Genomic DNA, 22,113 nt, shown 5'->3' with positions numbered 1-22,113 from the left:
TTCAACAAATGGTGGCTGCGAGTTTAATATCCCTGGGCCTCTAATTTGCCATCTGTGAGCTGGGGACAAGTGTTGCTCCCTGGCAAGGCTGCCATGAAGACGAAATGAGACAATGTGTGGAGCAAGCACAGGATTCACTCCTTACTGAAGGCCCCAAGAGGGCAAGACTCAGGTCTGTTTCATCCTCCAGTGAATTCTCAGGGCCTGGCACACAAAACAGGCCCTCAGAAAACACCTGCAGAGTGAGTGAACACACGGACTGCTCTCAGAATAGTAACTGCAGGTGGCTTAATGTCTCTGAGCCTTAGCTTCCTCATCTGTGAAATAGGAGAGCTGTCGTGAGAGCAGAAGGGCCTACAGCAGAGGTGCCAAACAGTCTCCGACTCTGAGAGGGCCTTGCACCCATTCCCCAGGCAGACACCACGCAAGGCGGCTGTGTACGTAAGAGCAATGTTTACTGAGCGATACAGGACTGAGTACTATGAAGGGTTTACAAGGATGGAAATGCACCCCGCCCCCGCCCTGGCCACCCCCGACACCCAGAGACTACAGTACTTAGGAGTTACACACAACGGCCGTAACTGGTGGCTATCTGTTCATAACAAACAAACCATAGCATATTTATACTGTATCACATCGAGTGATTATAGAAATCCATATATATATTGCTTGTATAAAATCTTTTTTTTGTAAAAAATATTAAAAAAAAAAAAAAAGGAAAGTATAAAAAACATGTGCAGTTGAAAGCCCTGCCAGGACAGCCAGTCTGTAAACATTCGGTGAGTATGTGCTTTGGAAGGGCGCCCGCGCCTCAGTGCCCACAGCAAACTCCAGCAGGGCTGGCGAGGGTGCGCCCGGCTGCCGCCTCCTGGGCAGGGCCGCGCTGGACCGAGGTGGGTGGGGGCATCAGGGCCCTGCAGCACGCCCCTCTCCAGCTTCGCATCAGGGTGAGGGGCAGGGCTGGGGGCAGGTGGGTTGCAGTTTCATTCTGAGTTCTGTCCTCAGCCTCATTTTGGTTGCAACTCATGGCTTTTCCTGGCTGTTCGGAGGTTCCTCGGGTGGGTGCCCTGGTGAAGAGGCCGGAGGAGGGCCCAGGGCTGCCTCACTGGGCGTCTCCCTGGCCTCGGTGCCTCTGTCCTGCCTCCTTCAAGTGGGGCCCCAGGCAGGACAGCCCTACCCGAGGGTCAACTTTGGTCTCAGCGCTTGGTCCCTCTGGGTTTCCTCAGCCCGCTCTTCCCCCTGGGTGGCTGATCTGAGTTTCACAAAAAAGCTCGGCTGATGCTGGCTGTGCTGAACCTCATTGTACAGTTTTTCATGCACCGAAGGGCCATCTGGGGCCCCCCTCCTCCTCCCTCTTCGTCACTTGTCCTCCTCCTCTTCCTCCTCCTCCACCTCCTCCCAGCCCATGGTCACTTCTTCTCGAGCTGCTCGAGCAGCGGGTTGCCTTCTGACTCAGGGGTCTTGACACTGTCGGTCCGGACGATGCAGGTGGGGCGGTGTCGGTTCAGCATCAGGATGAGCTGCTGCCGCTCCTGCTTCAGCTCCTCGATCTGGGTCTTCAGCTCTGCGTTCATGAGTTCCAGCCGCTCCGATTCCTGTGTGCAAACACAGAAGCATGCTGTGAGTTTCACGGGGACTGGCTCTGTGGTGAGGCACAGGGCATGCTGGGCTGGCATTGGCCTGTCTTCTGCAGGAGGAAGCACAGACCCTGCTCCTGAGCCCCTGGCTAACTGACTTTCTGCAGGCAGTGCCCGCCACAGCGGTGACACTGGCGTTACATTCAGGTTATATTCTAGGGCCAGCCAGGCTCACGTCCCACCTCTCTTCCCTCCCTCGATCCACCCCAGCTTCAGTGACCGCCTTGCTATCGCTCAAATATGCCAAATACTCTGTTGCCTCAGGGCCTTTGCATAAGAAAGAAAGGGTGGGCAAAGAAAGGAGGCCAGGTGGACCTAGAGAACGTCTATGGAGCAAGCATGGGGGTCCCTGAAGGGGGACACAGATGGCGGTGTAATGGCAATGTGCTTTGATGTGTGACAGACACATGTGGGAGATATCTTGGCCGGTGGGATGAGTGAGTGCAGTGTGGTCGTTATTCCTTCTAAAACATGTGCTTCCTAGCTATTAGTCTGTAATTATTTCAATAGCCTCTTCCTTATCCCTATAATCTGGAAGCTTTCCCCACAGACAGGGAATCAGCAGTCATCCTGCTGGATCCCAAATGAGGTTTCCAATAGACCTCGAGTGAGATTTCCAGGGAACTTCCAGCTCAGCTGGAGAGGTTCCAGGGGAAGAAAGGAAGGTTGACGATTTGATTCGGGAGGTGGCGAGGATTACATGTCCATAGTGTAGATGGGAGATGGGCATATCCATTCAAGGCTTGGGGAGTTGAACAGTAAAACAGCATCCGAATAATTTTTCTTGGATTATGTCTAAAAACTTTGAGAGTTGACATTTATTTGAGGACCAGCAAAGTTTCAGACCAGTGGTTCTCAACTAGGACTGATTTTGCCTCCTAGGAGACATTTGGCAATGTCTGCAGACATTTTTGATTATCACAACTCAGGGGGAGCTGTGCTACCAGCAGCTAGCAGGTAGACGCCAGGGATGCTCTAAACACCCTTCAATGCACAGGCCAGCCCCGGGAGTATTTAGTCCAAAATGGCGATAGTGCAGAGATTGAGCAACCTGTATCAAAGAGCAAGCAGTAGTTGCAGCTGCGTATGTGACAACCAGAGGGCCTGTGAGCCCATAAGCCTGCTGGTCCTCCTGGCAGGGCACAGGTGGAGTGGCCTCCCCAGGGGGTCCCCAGAACCCTCGGTGGGCCCAACCCTCTCCCTCCAAGGGTGCCGTCTTTCTCCCACAGCCGGTCTGACCGAACTGTTCCTTGTGCTCATCTCCGAGGCGGCAGCATGAGTGCCCGGGAACTCAGAACTGCTGAGACGGGCAGGCCTCGTGACCAGACGCTGAGAGAAAACAGCCTCACTAAAGGAAAAAAAAATGCTCAGGGAAAATATTAAAAACCAGCTCTGGTGGTTTTTGGTTCCACAGGCTGGGACGTGACTGGGAAGCTGGCCTGGTCCTCTGTTCTGAGAATTCCCAGAGAGGCGCATCTCGGAGGGCCAGGAGAGACCCCGTGTGAATCCATGGAAGCCTGTGAGCCCTCAGGCTGGGGCAGTTAGGTGCCAATGTCAGCCCCCTGCTCACTGGTGACTCTCTGGTGACCTTGGGAACTTCTTACAAACCCTCTGACCATCACGGTCTCCCCAGCCCAAGGACTTAGCTCCATCGTCAAACTCTCCTGAGCCTCCGATTCAAGGGAGTGTCAGGGTAACCCACCCATCCGTGAGTGTTTGCTGAGGCCCTGCTGTGTACAGTGAATGCCCCGGGGAATCCAAGGGCCATGAGTCCCCAACTGGCTCTTGTGGCGTTTCCACCGTAAGCGGAAGAAGCAATCTGTGCAACAAGGCAGAGCTTGCCGTGTGACCATCAGCCACCCAGGGTTCAGAAGACCTTAGAGAGGGCTAAAGAGCGGGTCTGACCTTGTGCATGAAAGATGGGTTGACTCAGGCTGGGTTGAGAAGGGGAAGGAGGGACTTGCGGGTGGAGAACCCTGAGTGAACAAAGACCCAGGCATGGGAAAGCTTAGGATGGGTTTAGAAGGGAAAACTATTCCACTGTGACCACAGCTCGCTTTAGGACATAGTAGGGTAGAAAGCTGAGAAGGTGGGTTGAGAGCCAGCCCGTAGCTCTGGAAAGCTTGTGGGTTGAGAATCTGAGTCTAGAAGCAAGTTTCTTAACTTCTCTGAGCCTCAGTTATTTCTTTGCAGCCAGGTGAGGCTCTTGGGGATTAGATGAACTCACAGGGAAAAGCACTTTGTAAACCAAACAGAGAGGCTTACTGTAACTTATAAGCAAGAGAATAGCATAAAGAAGAAAGAGAGGGAAAGAAGGAAGATGTCTCAAATAAAAATCAGCAGATCTTGGTGACTGGCAGGATTTGGAGAAGGAAGGAGATAGGGCAGAGAGCTGACTATGAACCCGATGGAGGGTCTGAGGAATGGAGCCTGAGAGGGGAGCTGTTCTGGAAAGTGGCGGGAAGGAAAAGGAGGAGTTTGTTTTGGGTACAGTGAGTTTGAAGTTAAAACTGGACATGCAAGGGGAAGCCTCTGACAGGCAGAATTCAATAGCACTGCACACATAGATCTGCCTCCTAGAAATTACCACGTGTCAAACCAACTCTATGGGAGCGTCTGTATCACACAAAAAGATGAGTGCCGTGTAGGGTAACTTGCTTCACTCATGCAGCTCTCATACAAAGAACATTATATTCTGTGGGTTTTAAATGTTAGGTTATATCATGGAATATCCCAAATTCTGACTGGCTGTCAGAATGTAACTAACTGCTTTTTTTTCTTTTGAGACGGAGTCTGGCTCTGTCACCCAGGCTGGAGTACAGTGGCACAATCTTGGCTCACTGCAACCTCTGCCTCCAAGGTTCAAGCAATTCTCGTGCCTCAGCCACCCAAGTAGCTAGGATTACAGGCATGTGCCTCCACGCCCGGCTAATTTTTATATATTTAGTAGAGACAGGGTTTCACTGTGTTGGCCAGGCTGGTCTCGAACTCTTGGCCTCAAGTGATCTGCCTGCCTCGGCCTCCCAAAGTGCTGGGATTACAGGCATGAGCCACCGTGCCCGGCCAGGATGTAACTAACTGCCTTTTAGTTCTACTGCCTTCCACACTCAAAGAGTTATTGGTTGGCTCTACATATTTATTTATTGTGTAAGTATAAGTTGAGTTCAGAAGAATCCTTTTTAAAAAACCATGATTGTAGAAGTGGTTTGTGACTTTATAACAGCAATTACCTAATTTGTTTTCCTAATTAATGAAGGAACTAAGCGAAGATCTTTCTCGCATTAATTATGAAGCATGTACCTCCGGCTGCATTTTTGTTTATTGTTTTGCCTTCTGTTAGATATTTATTGCCCCAGAGAAAATGAAACCATTTGTTATTTTAGAATAGAATTAGTACATGTTAAGGTTCTGCCTCCTACACTGTGGTCGGCAAAGGCAGTAGAAAGAATACAAGGTGAAGGGCTGTGTGTCCTGGCTTTTAATCCTGGCTGTGTGACCTTGGCCACGTCACTTCCTCTCTCTGGGCCTCAGTTTCCTCCCAGAAAATATGATGATTGGCCCAGGGGACTTTAAGCATTAAGATTGTTTAAATTGGCTGGGCATGGTAGCTCACGCCTGTAATCCCAGCACTTTGGGAGGCTGAGGTGGGAGGATCACTCGTGTCCAGGAGTTCAAGACCAGCCTCGGCAACACACGGAAACCTCGTCTCTACAAAAAACAGAAAATTAGCCAGGCGTGGTGGTGTGCCTGTAGTCCCAGCTACTCAGGAGGCTGAGGTGGGAGGATCACTTGAGCCTGGGAGTACAAGGCTGCGGTGAGCTATGACTGTGCCACTGAACTCCAGCCTGGGTGACAAAGTGAGACTCTGTCTCAAAAACAGCAATAGCAACAACAAAAGATCGTCTGAATCTATATTTTTAAAAAGCTATTCTAAGGCACATAAAATAGAATTCCACTAACTTTCTGTAAGAGCTGAGAAGCAGCCTGATATGCCCTTTGAGCCTGAAAGACCTGTCTGGATTAAAATCCTGACTCTGCTACTTGCTAGCTATGCTTCTGCGAACGAGTTTCCTAATTTCTTTTGAGTCTGGGCAACCTGAATATTGTGTGGGGCACAGAGGAAGCCCCAGGTTCTCGTCCTGACTCGGCCACTGTGTGACCTTGAACTTCATCAATGGATGGGACTGCATTTCCTCCTCCCAGGGCCACTGTGACCATCAAGGAGAGAGTGGCGGTGAAGACCAGAGGGCACCAGAGGAATGTGAGATAGCATTATTGCTACTAACATCTAAAGAACCTGGGTTAGGACAGCATTGTGAGAGAAGCTGCCAGCATTATACAAGGCAGAAGCCTCAGGGCCACTGCTCCTGACTGCAGACTGGAGGAGGTACTGAGGTAGCCCCAGGGCCTGTGGGGTGTGGCCCTGACCCCTCCCAAGGCCTGCCTCTTCCCCCGGGTTCAGGGCTCGGCTAGTCTAGGCAGGCAAACTCTGAGATGCAGTAAGAATCTTGCAGGTGTAGATCTGGGTGTCCAGGGGTCAAGGGTGGGACGGTGGTTTTTTACCTATAATATATATATACAGTTGTCTCTCAGTAGCCGTGGGCAATTGGTCCCAGGACTCCCCGAGGATACCAAAATCCGAGGATGCTCAAGTTCCTTATGTAAAACGGAGTGTTATTTGGGTATCGCCTATACATATCTCCCATATACTTTAAATCATCTCTAGGTTACTTATAATGACTAATACGATGTAAATGCTATGTAAATAGCTGCTATGCTGTGTTGTTTAGGTAATAATGACAAGGAAAAAAGTCTGCATGTGTTCAGTACAGATGCTTTTTTTTCTGAATATTTTTGATCTGCTGTTTGTCGAATCACAGATGCAGAATGCTTGGCTATGAAAGGCCGCCTGTAGATATGTGTTCGAAATGTATATATACCCTTACTTCAAAAATAATTAATATTTATTAACAGTTAATATATGTATCTCTGAGCCTTGTATTTTACCTATTAAAAATAAACTACAAGAGAATCCCCCAGGTCTGCAGGCACTGACTGTCAACACAGCCGCCTGCATTCATGCCTTAAACTTCACACCCAACCTCTGCTTCCAAGGCTGGGGAGGAGGAGGAGAACACAGGGGTGAGTGGAGGGCTAGGCTTGGGCCCAGACAATGCTGCCCAAATCTCCTCCCAGACCCCAAGGCCGCACGCTTCTCTCTCACTGGAACAACACGACACTTCCAAAACTGATCCTTCTACCTCAATCTGTGCCCCACGTTGCCGCCAGAGGGATCTTTTGAAGGTATGCGTCTCCCTTCCTGCAGCCCTTCAGTGGCTCTCCGTGACCATATAATTCATCATCCTAGCGCAGCACTTCTGAGAGTGAAGGAAGCGGCTACTAATTATTAGGCCAGGACAACAGACACAGACTGGGCATGCCTCAGGCAACCCAGCATCTAGCATCACCCTATTATGAGGGATCTGGGCCCTGCCTGCCTCTCCAGCCCACCGCTTGGTACTCTAAACTCCAGCTGGTTTCCTTTCCAATGCCTTAAACACGTCCTTAAACAGCACCTTTTGCCTTTGCTTGAGCCCTTCCATTCCTCATAACCCCCTAGGGCCTCCATCTCGCTGCTCCTACTCCTCTTTTATGTCTGGATGGAAGCAGCCTTTCCTTAGCCTAGACCAGGACAGGGCCCTTGCTGTGTGTTCTCACAGCTCGCTGGGCTTGCCAGACACAACGCTCGGCACACGTCACTATTCCTTGTTTCCTGCCTCCCATCCCACTGCCGACACCGCCTGCCTGCCCTCTGTGTCCCAGGCACTCACTACACACCTACTAAATGGATGAGTGGATCAGCAAAGCATGAATAAATCCAAGCCTACCACTCGCTAGCAGTGTGACCTTGGCCAAGTAACTTGACCTCTCTGAGCCACAGGTCAGTCTCTAAAATGGGGATAAATAATATTATCTCACTGGAATGTTATAAGGATTAAATAAAACATGGGAAATGCCTGGCACACCGTAGGTGCTCAGCTAGTGTTATTGGAATGTGAAGGGCAGTGAGTGCCGTTCCTTGGGCACCAACTCTTTATTGCACTGGTGTGTCACTAACATGCTATCAGCTGAGGCGTATCTCGCCTAGCAATTGGCTGACAAGCTCTTGAAGGCAGGGATCTCACGCGAAGCTTCTCTAGTCCCTGCTGTTTCTCATCCAGCTCTGCTCATGGCAGGCACTCGGTGCTGGAAATGAGGTATGTGACACTTCATCCATCTTGAAGGCTCGTGTCTTAGAAACTTCCTGAAGATTCCCAGCCCAGTGTTGTAGCACCCTCTCTTCCAACGGGCTCCCAGATCCAGGAGTCTAACTCCTGTCTACAGTAACCATTCTCTGCCCTGGACACTCACAGCCTGCAGGTAGATACATGGCCCCATGCCGTCTACACCCAGGACCACAGAATAGCTCTCTGCTTGTTGCAAGTATGAGAAGATCCCCACAGACCCTCCAGAGTCCAAGAACACCAGGCCAATCTAGCCTTGTCTCTCCAGCTCCCACAGGAGGACTGTGTCTGCTCCTTCCTGTGTGCCCCGAACGTACCCAACACAAGAATGCACATTTAGTACATGCTTAAAAATACCTGTTGAATCAATTAATGAACAAAAGAGCAAATGAATGAATGAATGAATGAATGCCAATATAGCAGAAATGTGGACAAATTACTTAGCCCCCACACTTCCTTAGTTTCCTTATCTGTAGAAAGAGAATAATGAAGTTACCCACTTCATATGGTTATTATCCCAATAAAATGAGATGATGTACATACAGCATTTAGCACAGCACCCAACTTTACAAATAGTGGCAACTATTGTTAATTACTGTGTATTTACAGAATAGGACCTACCCCATTCTGTTATTATTATACATTATCATTATTATTATTCAGCAGTGAAACAATGATTAGGGGTGGAAAGACCAGAGACTCCTGGCCTGGACTGATTAGCTTTCTGGTCATGTTTCCTCACTGCCAGCCACCATTTCTGAGATGCAGGGAAGCTCTAAGAGGCAGGACTCGAGAGAAAAAGAACAAACATCCTGCTTGGCACATTCCAAATGAAAGGGCAGGTAGGGCCAGGAGGAAAAGCAACCCCTGGCTGACCTCTGCATGCAGAGCTGACCTCTGATTCCCAGAGGCAGCATCAAAGAGCTTTGAGGTCACTGTCAGTGGAGCTGAGGGGCTGGCCAGATGGCATGCAGGGCTGGATAAGCCACCTGCAGCTAAGGGAAGGAGCTTTTCTCTGTGCATAGGTAGCCAGGCCAGAGGCTGTGTCCAGTGCCTACATGCAGGATGTTACTACCTAGCTTCACTGGCACCCACCCTAGACAACTTTGGTAGCCACCAGGGAACCAAAATAGAGAGTGGCAGTCCTGGACGATCTGGGTCAATCAGCACCAAGGGTCCATCCTCAGTGGAGGGGAACTTGGCTCCTCCTTCCTTCTTGGGCTTCCAGGGGTTGTGTGGGCAGGAACTGCTGAAGGCTGCCCTTAGTTGTCTTAGTTCAGAGATGGGAGAGGAAACAGGAGGTAGCAAAGAGCAGAGGGGTCAAGGCTGCTTTGGCAGCTGCCAGCAGATGCTCATTGACTACAGAGACATCTGATGGCCTGTCCTGGTCCAGAGTACACAAGCTCACTCCAAGGAATGGCAGACCTCCCCACCCACCCAGTCAGCTCACCCGCTGCAGAAACTCCGTGCGCTCCTTCTTCTTGTTCCGGCATCGGGCTGCTGCGACTTTGTTCTTCTCCCGGCGCCTTTTCCTTCGCTCCTCTTCCTCATCTAGCTGTGAGGGCACAGAGCCACTGATTAGACATTGAGGCAGGCTTGGAATACAGCTTCTCTCCTGACACACAGACAGAGGGACAACTTCATCTTTCTAACCCATGTCTTGGCAGTGAACAAGTGATCACTTCTGCCAGCTCACTGCCTGGAGCATTGGAAGTATCTCCCAGCCAGTCCAAGGATCCTCTTAGAGCATCCCAGGGAGGAGTCAGAGGCCAAAAAGGGCAGAGATTCTGCTATGGTTTGAATGTGTCTCCCAAACTTCAAGTGTTAGAAACTTAATCCCCAATGCAACAGTGTTGAGAGGTGACACCTTTAAGAGGTGATTAGTAACAATATTAATGAATGGATTAATGTTGTTATTAGAAAAGGGGGTTTGTTACAAAAGGAAATTTGGTCCTTTCTTGCTCTCTTGTACTCTCTTGCTTTCCCACCTTCTGCCCTAGGATGATGCAGCAAGAAGGCCCTCACAAGACACCAGCACCTTGCTGTTGGACTTCACAACCTCCAGAACTGTGAGAAATAAATTTCTTTTCTTTATAAATTACTCAGTTGGTGGTATTCTGTAATAGCAACACAAAATGGACTAAGACAGATATCTGGGTTCAGATGTCCTGAGGGAGAAGCAAGCCCAGAGACTTAGGAGGCCCCTTGCTTCTGTCCCCAGGGTCCCTCAGCTCTCCCACAGGTGGGCATCCTGGGGGAAGAATATGCAAAAGCAGAGAAAAGGATTAAAGCCAGATGAGGAGTTCAGGAGGCCAGGAGCCTGGCAAGTCTACTCACATAGAGGTGGCACCCAACGGGCGGTGACGGCCTTTTCTTTTGCCCAGCCCAAGCCCTCTGGGTACAATTTTCCAGGCCAGTCGTTCCCAAGCACTTCCTTTAAAAACGCCTTGGGCATGGACACAGGTTCTACATTCCACTGCCACCCCTTCCCACCTCCTTGACTATCTTTGTCTTCTCCACTTACCTTCTGTTGGGATTTAAGATCTTCCCTGCCCCTCCATACCCAATATTCCTTTCTTGGTCCTTCCAAATGCTGGGATCCATTTCCTCTTGCCACTAACAGTCTCCCCAGCCTAGGATGCCCACCTGTGGAAGAGCTGAAGGACCGTGGGGCACAAGCAAGGGGCCTCCTGAGTCTCCGGGCTTGCTTCTTCCTCAGGACATGTTAAGAAATTCACTATGCATGAAACAGGACCCCTCGAATGGGGAGAAGGAGACTCACTGCCCACTAGCACAGACTTCGAATCAAAGTTGCTGTTGTTATTGTTCCATTAGTAATAATAACAAGAGGTGCCATTTGTTGCCTACTTTGCTAAATGCTTTAAACACATATCCTTTAATCCTCACCATCAAAGTCTTATGAGGAAGTTACTATTACTGTACCATTTTACAGATGGTGAGACTGAGGCTCAATAGTTCCATTTGCCCAAGGCCATACAACTAGAAAATAGCAGTCAGGATTCAAACTCAGATTTCAGTGGTTTCAACCATCCTGCTCCTGACCACCAGCCCTTACAGCCCCAGTCCGTCAGGAGCACTTTGATGTGGCACCTCTTGCTGTCCATTACCTACCAGGAAAATCTGAAGGACACCCAGGACCAGCTGGGCTGGGGACAGCCCAGAGTCATAGGCCATTAGAGAAGCCGTTGGATTGCCCTGGGCTTGCCAACTCTCTCACTTCTCCAGCCAGGGAGAAGGGTGCGGGGGGTGACTCTGGCAGCCCAAGGCCTGGAACGAGGTCTCAGCCCAAAGGGCTATAGGCCAGGAAAATAAACAGCCTCTCTCTGCACACTCCCAGCATGCTCTGGGGGCTCAGGACAGAGTGCCTGGGCCCGAGACCAGCACCACGGCCATCAGCACAGGCCTTGGCAGGGCAGCCCCCTTTCTGCCTCCTCACCACCTCTGAGCTTCTCCCTGCCCGACTCCCACCCCACCTGGGAGTCAGCTGCAGAGGCGCCTCGTCAACACCGCCACACCCAAGCACCTCCCAGTCCCTTGGCCTTCTTTGAAACTGAACCAGAAGTGACAGCTCCTCTGGCTGACCTGTATCTGGGAAAATAGAAACCTGGCTGCAATTGATTCCGCCCAACCTTAACCTCACCCCCAACAAGGCCAAGGTAACCGTGACGACAGGCAGAGGGAAGGAACTGGAGGAAGTGGCTGGCGGTGCAATCTCCCTTCGGCCAGGAGGGTTTGCCCACAAACTGCCAAGGTGATGTGTGCAGCCTGGGTACTGCAGGACCTTGTGTCCTCCCCTGAGCAAGCAACCTCTGTCCTCCAAGGCTTCACTCCCTACTCCTGCCCTGCACATGGCCTTATTCCACAGAAAGTCAGAAGCAGACGGAAGCTGCTTTAGCAGCAATGCAAAGAGATTCAGAGCTGGAAGAAAGTTTAAGAGATCAACTGGGCCAGGCTGAGGCCCAGGTCAGGGGCCGCTCCTCCTCCCCGCTCCAGTCACATTCATCCCCTCCTGCATCACCCTCTACTCCAAATGTCTCACCCTTCTCCAAGGCAGCCACGCCCTCTCAGCCTTGAGTGAGATATCCTTCCTTTCCCACTTGGTTAAACTCTTACTCAACCTCGAGAGTAAACATCACCTCCTCCAGGAAGGGTCCTTTGACTCCCCAGATAGAATCAGCTGCTTTTAGCTAAAAACAGAACTACCATTCAACCCAGCAATCCCATTCCTGAGTATATACCCAAAGGAATAGAAATCGTTCTACCATAAAGACACATGCATGTGTATGTTCATTGCAGCACTATTCACAATAGCAAAGACACGGAATCAACCTGAATGCTCAATGACAGACTGGATAAAGAAAATGTGGTACATATATACCATGGAATATTATGCAGCCATAAAAAGGAATAGGATCATGTCTTTTGTGGGACTGTGTATGGAGCTCAGGTTATTATCCTTAGCAAACTACCACAGGAACAGAAAACCAAATACTGCATGTTCTCACTGATAAGTGGGAGCTAAATGATGACAACACATGGACACAAAGGGGGAACAACACACACTGGGGCCTATTTGAGGGTGGAAGTTGGGAGGAGGGAGAGGATCAGAAAAAATAACTATTGGCTACTAGGCTTAGAACCTGGGTGATGAAATAATCTGAACAACAAACCCTTGGGACACGAATTTACCTACATAACATACCTGCACATGTACCCCTGAACCTAAAATAAAAGGTAAAAAAGAAAAAGAATCTGCTGCTTTTTTGGCGCCGCTACAGCACTGTAGGGGTCTCCATCGCATCCTACCACAAGCCTTGGTTTGTGTGGGTGCCTGTTTTCCCTGCTAGCCTGGAGGACGGGACCTGAGCATCCCTGGCACCTGGTACAGCACATGGCACTCAGGAGGGGCTCAACAAATGTCACTCAGATGAATGACTGGAATTCAGGATTCCGGAGAGAGATGCTACAGGCTTGGGTTCTTTCATTACAAAGTGACTTATTACCCGTGTTTGGATCTACATGGCCTTTTCCCCAGCACTCACGGGAGCTTTCTCTGCTGGGGTGGCCTCTTCTCTCTGTTTATAGTAGGCCAGCAAAGCTTAAAGACTGGAGCCTGCCTTCTCTAGAAGCACACTGGCTGAAGGCAGAGTTTAGATTTGGGGGCACAGGCCCCTGATAGCTATGGCAAGTCTGCATGAGTCCTAAGCAGGCCAGGAAAAAATGTAGGGTATGTGCTGAGGCCTAGAGCCCCCAGTTCCACAGCCACCACCAGCTTCCAAGCCCAGCCCCAGGCCTTTCCTGCACCCATTCCCCCAACCTTGGCTGGTATCTCCCAATGAGGCAAGATGTTCCCAAACTCCCATCCTCACACCTTCCCCATTGAAACTGTGCTGCATCACCCCTAAATCCTCACGCTGCTATTTAAGAGCTGCCCAGAGATGTAGAAAACATCTGTTAAGGTCCTACCAGAAATGAGACAGGCGTTTGGCAGAGCCCCTCTGCCTTCATGCCTCACAGCTAACTTGGAGACTCTCCCCAGCCCTCCCTGGGACTCCTTCGTCCCCAGAGTCAGGGCTGCTGCCTCCTTCTTCCTGGTGCTTCTTGAATTCTCTAAAGCATTTGCCCATGTGTGGGAGAAAGACGGTAGAGAGTATTTGTACCACACGCGGCTCTGACATCTGAAACCGGAACCCCAAACTGGCTGACAATGATTTGTTTCTGCAGATACAGCTGGAAGAATCAGGATGTTTGAGGAGGAGGCAGCTCAATACATTTAAAGAACCATGAGATGCGAGCTGGGGATGGGAGGGGAGCATGCTTTTCCCTGTTCGCAAACTTAGCATTGGCTCTGTTTTCCCGCAGTTTCCCAGGAAGGCCCAAGGGCAAGGTCATCTGGATCCCGGCAGTGAGGGGTGCTGCTGCGCCACACTTCACATTGGATGGAGAGACCTGGGGACTTAGGACCATGAGGGTCCTCATGTGGAGCAGCCCCGCCTCACCCAGACCTCTCCTCAGACAGCCTGTTCTCAAGTCTCTGCCACAGCTGACTGGACGAGGCATGAGCGGCTGAGCCGAGCTGTACTCACTGTCCTGGAATTTTAAATTGGTCTGGGAGATGCTGAGTGCTGGACTGAGGGGTCATGCAGGGCCAGGCAACCAACTTCAGTCACAGGCCTGGAGAGGAGGAACATCGGGCTGTGAAGTTTAGGGTGAGCAGAGACCACAGACCACATGGCAAGAGAGAGACAACCACGCAGCTCCAAGAGAGGGTCAGAGAGACAAAGAAACAGGCAAAGAGAGGGAAAGGGGGATGGAGCCTCTTAATGGCCAAGTTCAACCAGAAGCCAGAGTGGAAGGACTCCTGGGTAATGTCGTCCATTGATATGGGCCACCTGGGGCACAGAGCAGGGTAAAACGGGAATGGACCTGATGGGCAAAGAGGACTGTTCCGTGTATGAATCTATCTCTGTGATTGACATAAGTCCACCCCCAGTCCTGGCCCCAGTCAGGGCCTGCAGGCAGGGGTCAATGACAGCAGCACTTGGGAGATTCCTACAGGGCCCGTGGTCATCCCCACAGCGAGCACTTCCTGGACGTTTGCCAGGAGTCAGGCACTGTGGAATGTGGCTGACCGACAGCACCATCAGCCTCACCTGAGCACTTGTTAGAAATGCAGTCTTGAAGGCCACCGGGACCTACTGAATCAGGGTCTGCATGCAGTACGTGCGCACGCAGATTTGTGTGCCCAGACAAGTTTGCCCTGGAGCCAGTTAAGGACTCAAACAGGCCATTTAGCAGGTTGTAATGATTCCACCTGCAAAATACATCTCTAAGGTGTCCACCACATTCTCCATCCCTGCTGCCTCCAGCCTGGTCCAAGCCCTCGTCGCCTCTGCCCTGTAAGACTGCAATGGCTCCTAAGGGCTCTTCCTGGCTAAAACACAAGTCAGCTCCTCTGCTTACAACCCTCCAACAGCTTCCATCACATGTGACCCACAGAACCGAGAAAACTGGCCCCTCCTGCCTCTCTAACCTTCCACTACATCGCCCTCCTCTACCCCTCAACTCCAACAACAGGCCTCCTTCCCCTCCCTCAAAACGACAAGTTCTTCCCTGTCCCCTGGGTTTGCACTTGCTGCTCCTTCTGCTGCCACTTCTTGACTTCTTTACTGACCACCCTAAACTGAAAGCCCTGTCCTGTTACCATCTCCCTGTGTATTTCCTTCAAGGTGCGTTCACTAATAGCACTTACCCTTTTCACATGCATGTTTGCCTGCCCACTGTCAGTTTCCCATGAAAACCTTAGTTAATCTATTCATAGTTAATCTATATAAATACCTCAGTCTATCATCACCTTCACCACTGCACCAGAGCTGAGCATGGCACAGAATGGGTGTTTATTAACTAAATTAACTACATTTAATTTGCTGTCCCAGTAAGTCACCCAGCACGGCTCTATCAGCTTCCCTGCTTTTGCAGATGAGGAAACTACGAATATCAAAGCTGCGTAGATGCTCAGTGACAGCTCAGGATTCGAATCCAGGTCTTTGGGCCCCAGGGCCCGAGCACATCCCGCTCTTCAAGGGGTGGGTGGTCTAAGCGTGGTCACTGCCCTTAGAGTTAGAAGCTTTTAACATGTTTTAAAAAACGTTATTGCACAGTTTACATGAAGGTGTAACATTCAAGCTCCACGGTTTAAAGGAAGGGACGTCACCAGCTCCTCTCTGGCCTAACCTTCACCCATTTCTGTGTTTCTCACGCCTGGTCTGCAGGTGGCGTGGCATTTCCGCAGTGACAAACAGCAGCCCAGATGTGATTCTGAATTCTGACTTTTCATAAGCGTTTTCAAAAATATAGCTTGCAGGACCCACAAAGAGACAGAATGAGAAAGAGAAATGACATTCTCAACCCAAGGCACTGAAAATAAGAAACTCTCACATGGACAAAGAAAGGAAGTAATAAGTGAAAATAGAGAAAAAAGAAAAACCAAAAAACCCTAGCACTAACCAGAGTAGCACAGGTCCGAAGGGCTCCGTCTCATACTAAGAATTGTTGCCTGGGCAGAGAGAACCAGGCTAATCTGAGACTTGAGGCATCAGAGTTGACAGTGTGAGCTTTGGTTGGTGGGGCTGGGGGGTGGTCTTTAAGACCTGAGTTCCTCCACAAGCTCTGCTGTAGACCAGCTGTGTGCTCCTGGGCAAGTTACTTGGCCTCTCTGAGCCTCCATTCCTCACTGGTACAGGAAGGTACTGAGCCCTGCCACACATGGTAGTGATGGGGACTGGGTTCCAGCCCAGAGCCAGGAGCACAGGAAGAGTTCCGTGATGCCAGCTTCCCTGCCTGCCTTCCCAGGCAAGGCGGAGGCGGTGCTATTGCAGCAGCGGCACACTGGCCTGCCTCCGGGCAGAATGCGGCACAGAAAGGAGACCTGCAGAGAGGGAGGAGCAGGGTGGGGGGTTCTGGGCGTGCTGAGCTGTCAGTGAGCAGGCCTGGAGTAACAGCCCCGCAGCCTCCAAATCTAGCCTCGAGCCACGCACAGCCAGCCGGGCCCACCAGGGCCCCCCTGTATGGAGGAGCCACATTTCAACACCAGGGACCCATGAGCACCCTGGGAAGTAAACACCCAAATACCAAACATACCAGACATTCCCCCACATAAACAGGGCTGCACTGAGCCAGGGGCTGCGGTCCTTCCCCACTCCCCCACCCCCTATCAACAAAGTAGGGCAGTTCAGGGACAAGACCGTGGCCTGCCCAGCCAGCTAGGCCCACAGCCTCCTCCCACCCCAGGAGGGAGGAATGAGGAAACCCCAGGGGCTCTCAGCCAACTCCCTTGCTGACCCCCAGCAGCCTGCAGGGGCCAGGCCCTCCCAGCATCCTCCATGGGGCTGAGCTGTTGGAAACTCTCTGCCCTCCTGTCTCTCCCATCATCTCTTGCCAGGCCTTCTTACTCAGTGGCCAAGGTCTGGACCTCAGCTGTGAAATACTGAGCTGTTTCAGTGAACAGCGGGCAGGGCTTTAGGAGAAAATTCAAGACAAACGGTCAGTCTAAGGCTGGGGTTGCAAACTCACATCACCTCAGGGGTCAAGCAAGCAACTCACCATTAGTGAGGGAGGAGGGCTGGATGGGGCGGTGCCCACCCCTCCTGCCATGGGAGGGGACACTACCCCAGTGGGATGGAGGCTCAGTGCTGCTAATTCTTCCAAGTTTTCAAAAATATATAAATTTTTAAAGTAAAATCTCCCAATTTGGAATGTCAGCAACAAATTCCATTTTGAAAGGAACACCGCATGAGCCAAACAAAACACATCTGCGGGCTGCACTGGCCCACGGCTGCAGGTTGATGACCTCTGGCAGGCGGCTGACCCTAGCGCACTTGTCCTCAGGAGCCTGGGCTCTGGTCACCACAGTGCCCTACTCTGTGACCTCGAGTCAATCAGGTCAGCTCTCAGGTCCTGAGGCTCATCTTTAATAAGCACAAGTAGCTCCCAGTTCTCACTAACCTTCAAACACACCTGCAAGGTGGGTCTCAGAGGCCTTATTTTACAAGTGAGAAAACTGAGGCTCAGCGAGGTGGAGTGTCTGCCCGAGGCTGCCGAGCTGGGAAAAGACAGGGATTGACTCCATTCCATCAGGCTACCTTCCACACGGTGGGCTGGACTAAAATCTCCGCAAAGTCCTTTCCAGCTCTGACTTCTCTGGGTTTTTATTCATCCAGCCTTCAAGGGCAGCGTAGGCCTGCTTGAGGGGAGAAGGGGTGGGATGTAGGAAGGGTACCCCCTAAATTCTTATAAGAAGTTTCTTAGCTGGGCACAGTGGTGTACACCGGTAGTCCCAGCCACTCAGGAGGCTGAGGCTGGAGGATTGCTTGAGCCCAGGATGTTGAGACTACAGTGAGCCATGATTGTGCCACTGCACTCCAGCCTGGGCAACAGAGCGAGACTCTGTCTCAAGAAAAAGAAAAGAGAAGTTTCTGCTTTTACAGACTCTTAGTGCCAGGGGCTCTTGGAAGCACCAAGGCTAATCCCTAGATTTTACAGATGAGGAAACTGAGTTCCAGAGAAGGAAATGGCTTGCTCTTGAAGACAGGGATTGGATCTTCACAGACCAGCCCAGAGGACACTGCTCAGTCCATCCTCCTGGGAGGCTCTGCCTGACTGTGCATCATCCCTCTTTCCTGAATTTTCCATGCCCTGGACCTGCTCCCCGACACCTGCCCATCCTCTGACCTTGCCTTTCCAGTCTCCTGCTTCTTCCCATCCCTTCGGGGCTGTTTTCCAGGTCCCATCCTTGGCCTGCTACTCTCCTCACTCGATATGCATGGCCTGTGGGTCTCCGTTTTCATTTGCCCAATGGTTTCAGCCACCACCCATACACTAATGCCAACCAAATCTGGATTTGCAGACCCAAATATCCAAGTGCCTGCTGGACCAGACGCTCAATGTGGATGTCCCTGAGGGCTCACTACCAGCCTCGCCATAACCCCATCCCTCTTGTTATCTCCAATTTTGATCACACCAGCCATCCAATTCTAGATTTTAAATCTTCCTCAGATTTGCTCCCCCCATCCGCCCCCACTGTCACTTTCCAGGCTCACTCTCTCTCCTGGACCACTGCCCCAGGCCCCCAGGAGGCCTCCAGATCCTGCACAACCATCCTCCACCCCAGCCATCGGACGGAATCTTTCTAAAATGCAAATCTGACCCAGTTACTGTCCACCTTACCCTCGGGATGAGGCCCAAGCTCCTATGTCAAATGAGGTTGCTGAGACTTGGCCCCACCTGCTGTGTTCTTACCACCTGTCGATCCCAGGGTTCCGCTCTATGCTCCTGAAACACTGAGGTGCTACATACCGTACGCTTCCCTGGCCTGCATGCCTTTGCCCTGCTGTCCCCTTAGCTTACTTCTCATGTCTCCTGTACATGCAGCTGGAGCATCACCTCCTACAGGAAGCCCTCCCTGATTTTCATGCCCTGTAGGCTGAGGAAGTGTCCCTCTGCTCTGAGCGTATCCTGGCCCCTACTGTATTATATTCTATTCTCTGTTTCTGACTTCTCCATTAAACTGGGAGTTCCACAAGGGCAAAGTCTGCATCTTACTGACTTTTTGTGTGCTCAGCACCTTGCATGGCTAGGGAGGAAGGGAGGCCTGATCCACAGAGCTGGTGACCTGGGCAAGAACCCAGAACTCCTGACTCCAAGTCCAGGGCTCTTTCCACTTCACTTCAGCTGCCCCCAACACCAGGATGTAATCAAGCACATTCACCTGTGAACAAACCCACACACTGGACGCTGTGCTCACTCAAATCAGCTCAGCCAACCACCAGGTGAAGGCTCTGAACAAGAGCTGGCAGAGGCAATGGCTCCACCTGCCAACATGAGTCACTCGGCTCCCATGGCTGGGGGCGCGGGTGGATAAGCCATTGCTCCGTGTGCACAGCATCTACAGGAAACGGTGGGGAGCAGGGCTGCAAACTAAGCTCCAGCCTTAGATTCTGCAACTGAGAAGATCCAGAGACCCTGGATCCTGGCTGCAACCTCAGGTCAGGAACTCAAGGCCAGAGAAGGGAAATGAGTGTGCCCAGGTCCTGGGTCAGACAGTGACAGGACCAACTGGAAGGCTACTGCTTTCTGGGAAGAGGCAGGGGACACCCTCTGTATGAACTGAAAGCCTGACACCCTACAATCTTTGTGGGGCATCAGAGCCCACGGGTGGATCCTTCCAAACTGACTCCTCGGTCTCCTCACATCTCAGCAAGATGCAGCATGTCTCTGATCACGGCCCTCCCAACTCCCCTTGTCCATAGTAAAAACCTTCTTCTGCATTAACAGATCCCCAAAAACAATAGGCCGCCGAGGTGTGAGGCTGGTTTATATGAACAGAATAGGAAAAGGCCATTCTCTCAAAAACCAGTGGAGAACAGTCCCATTTCCACAGCTAAGAAAAGACAGCATTGTGTTTGGAACAAAGCCTGAGAAAGCCAGCTAGGCAGGGTGACACCCATTTACAGCCGGTTTTGCTAAGGAAAGAGCAAACACTGTTACTACAAAAGTGAGAACGAGTCCAGGAGACGCAGGAAAAATCACCTTGGCACAGACAGAAAACCTAACACTGAAGAGGAAAAGAGATGATGATTGCTAGGAAATCCTTTTGCTGGAGAAGAGCTATTTGGGGAAGGATGTCTTTTGCTGAAATATGTCTATTTCAGGCCCATTTCATATTTATGATTTAGTGGGGTCTCGTTTCCCACTAGGCAATCAATCTGTTTTCTTGTCCAATTGACAGTCACTTCAAAAGATGAGAAAAGGAGAGAAATGGTGGCCCCCACAAGACCCTCACCACCCCCAAAAGACTGGTGAGAAGCAGAATGCATCTGGTAGGGAAAAATCTGTCTTCTTCTCAAAGAGTTAATAATACAGCTGAAACTGACTCTTTAACAACAACAAATGGTGTAATATGCCTTGATTACACTGGGTCAAAAATGGAGACAAGAGCTCCTGCAAAATGACTCTATCTACAATTAAATGAAAATGCAGTCGTTGCACAGAATATTTATGAACAAGCCTGTTCTGAAAGTCCCGAGCTGGCCAAAGTAGGAGAACATTTCAAGTGCCATCTTATTAAAGCCTTTGAAAGTCATTTGTCTTTCATCATGAAGGTGAAAAACAAGGTCCTTGGCTTAATTATTCTCCACCAAGGCAGTTCCATTTAATCTGTATGCAGGGTGTGTGGCTAAAACGTGCATTTCAGCCAGTCTTTTCAAGCACAAGGCACAGATAACAGACAAATCTCCCAGCAAAGGCAAACTCTCCATCAAGAATACTGAACACCAGCTAATATAAACCCCACCGAAGTGAGAGGGCCACACAGTTCACAACCAGGAATATCTGGCCCGGAGGATGGAAGAGGGGTTTTACCAAGAGTGATTTATTTAAGGAGATGGATGCAATTTAGGTGCAGAGAGGAGGTATGGAAGGGCTTTGCCATACTGAGGCAGATGGAGTGGGACACAGAGCTCCCCATTGCCAGGGCTACGGAGTGGATGCTCAGTTATCAGACCAGAACTGCTGAGAACTCTGGGTCAGCGGCAGTAAATGAGGGCTCCTTTGGCATGAGAACAGCTTCTCTGATTCTCTCTTCTAAAACAATGAAGGAACCAGCCTATTGACAAGCTTGGCAGCTTAACTAATTGGGAAGTCCCTTAGGGCACAGACACGGCGATGTTGAGCATCTCAAGACATGGAAATAACTGGTTTGGAAACGCTAAGGTGTTTGCTGACTCAGAAGGCAACCCCTGCCTTACACAGATTCAGGGGACCATACGCATTAATGAGTATCCAATGGCAGGTGGACCCATCTAGGAAGCTTGAGATAGGTGTTGAGAAAAATGTGGTTTTAGATCCTTTATTCTCAGAATCTCTGCCAGTCAGAGCTGGACGGGGCGACCATGTAGACATGCTCTGCATGTGCAGAGAGCATCAGAATGCCCTGGGGGGCTTATTGCATCACGCATTTCTGGGCCCCACCCTTTAGAGAGTGTGCTTCAGTATGTTTAGGTGAAGACCCAAGAATCTGCACTTCTAACAAGCTCCCAGATGCTGACCCCACTTTAAGTAGCATCCATTGGTTTCAGCAACAGAAACGTCTTGTTCAAATGATACCACAAAATACTCAACAGGTTAAGGCAGTATATATTTTACTTATGGGCTTACTTAAGGGCTTACAATTGCATCATATCCTTATTATAGTCATTCAATGAGAACAAAAAGATGTGTTTTGGCTGGTGCAAAACCTTTAACTCAGAGGTTATCTGGGCTATTTGCAGGTTTCTGATAATCTTGTATCCAAATTATTCCTGTCTTTTGTTTTTCTTGCACATTCAGATTAGTAGTTAGTTACAGATGGTAGGTAGGTAATAGCTAGCTAGCTAGCTAGATAGATAGATAGGCTGGGCGCAGTGGCTCACGCCTGTAATCTCAGCACTTTGGGAGGCCAAGGCGGGCGGATCACTTTGAGCTCAGGTGTTCGAGACCAGCCTGGGCAACATGGCAAAACCCCGTCTCTACTAAAAATACAAAAATTAGCGAGACATGGTGGCGCACACCTGTAATCCCAGCTATTCAGGAGGCTGAGGCAGGAGAATCACTTGAACCCCAGGCTGGAGTGCAGC

General features: G+C 50.6%; 1 protein-coding gene across 2 annotated transcripts in view; it reads right to left on the bottom strand.

The window, feature by feature from the left end:
• Nucleotides 1-436: 436 nt before the first annotated feature.
• Nucleotides 437-22,113, bottom strand: part of JDP2 (Jun dimerization protein 2) — a 40,579-nt gene continuing 18,902 nt past the window's right edge. For both annotated transcript variants that reach the window (XM_011981560.1, XM_011981558.1), the window contains exons 3-4: nt 9,372-9,476; nt 437-1,595 (exon numbers count right to left, since the gene is read on the bottom strand). In XM_011981560.1, coding sequence (XP_011836950.1) covers nt 1,410-1,595; nt 9,372-9,476 — 291 coding nt within the window. In that variant the 3' untranslated portion in view covers nt 437-1,409. The remainder of the gene's footprint in view (nt 1,596-9,371; nt 9,477-22,113) is intronic.

This window comes from Mandrillus leucophaeus, unplaced genomic scaffold, assembly GCF_000951045.1.
Source record: "Mandrillus leucophaeus isolate KB7577 unplaced genomic scaffold, Mleu.le_1.0 Scaffold228, whole genome shotgun sequence".
NCBI classification, from domain to species: domain Eukaryota; kingdom Metazoa; phylum Chordata; class Mammalia; order Primates; family Cercopithecidae; genus Mandrillus; species Mandrillus leucophaeus.
This window is presented reverse-complemented; position numbering and strand designations above follow the sequence as displayed.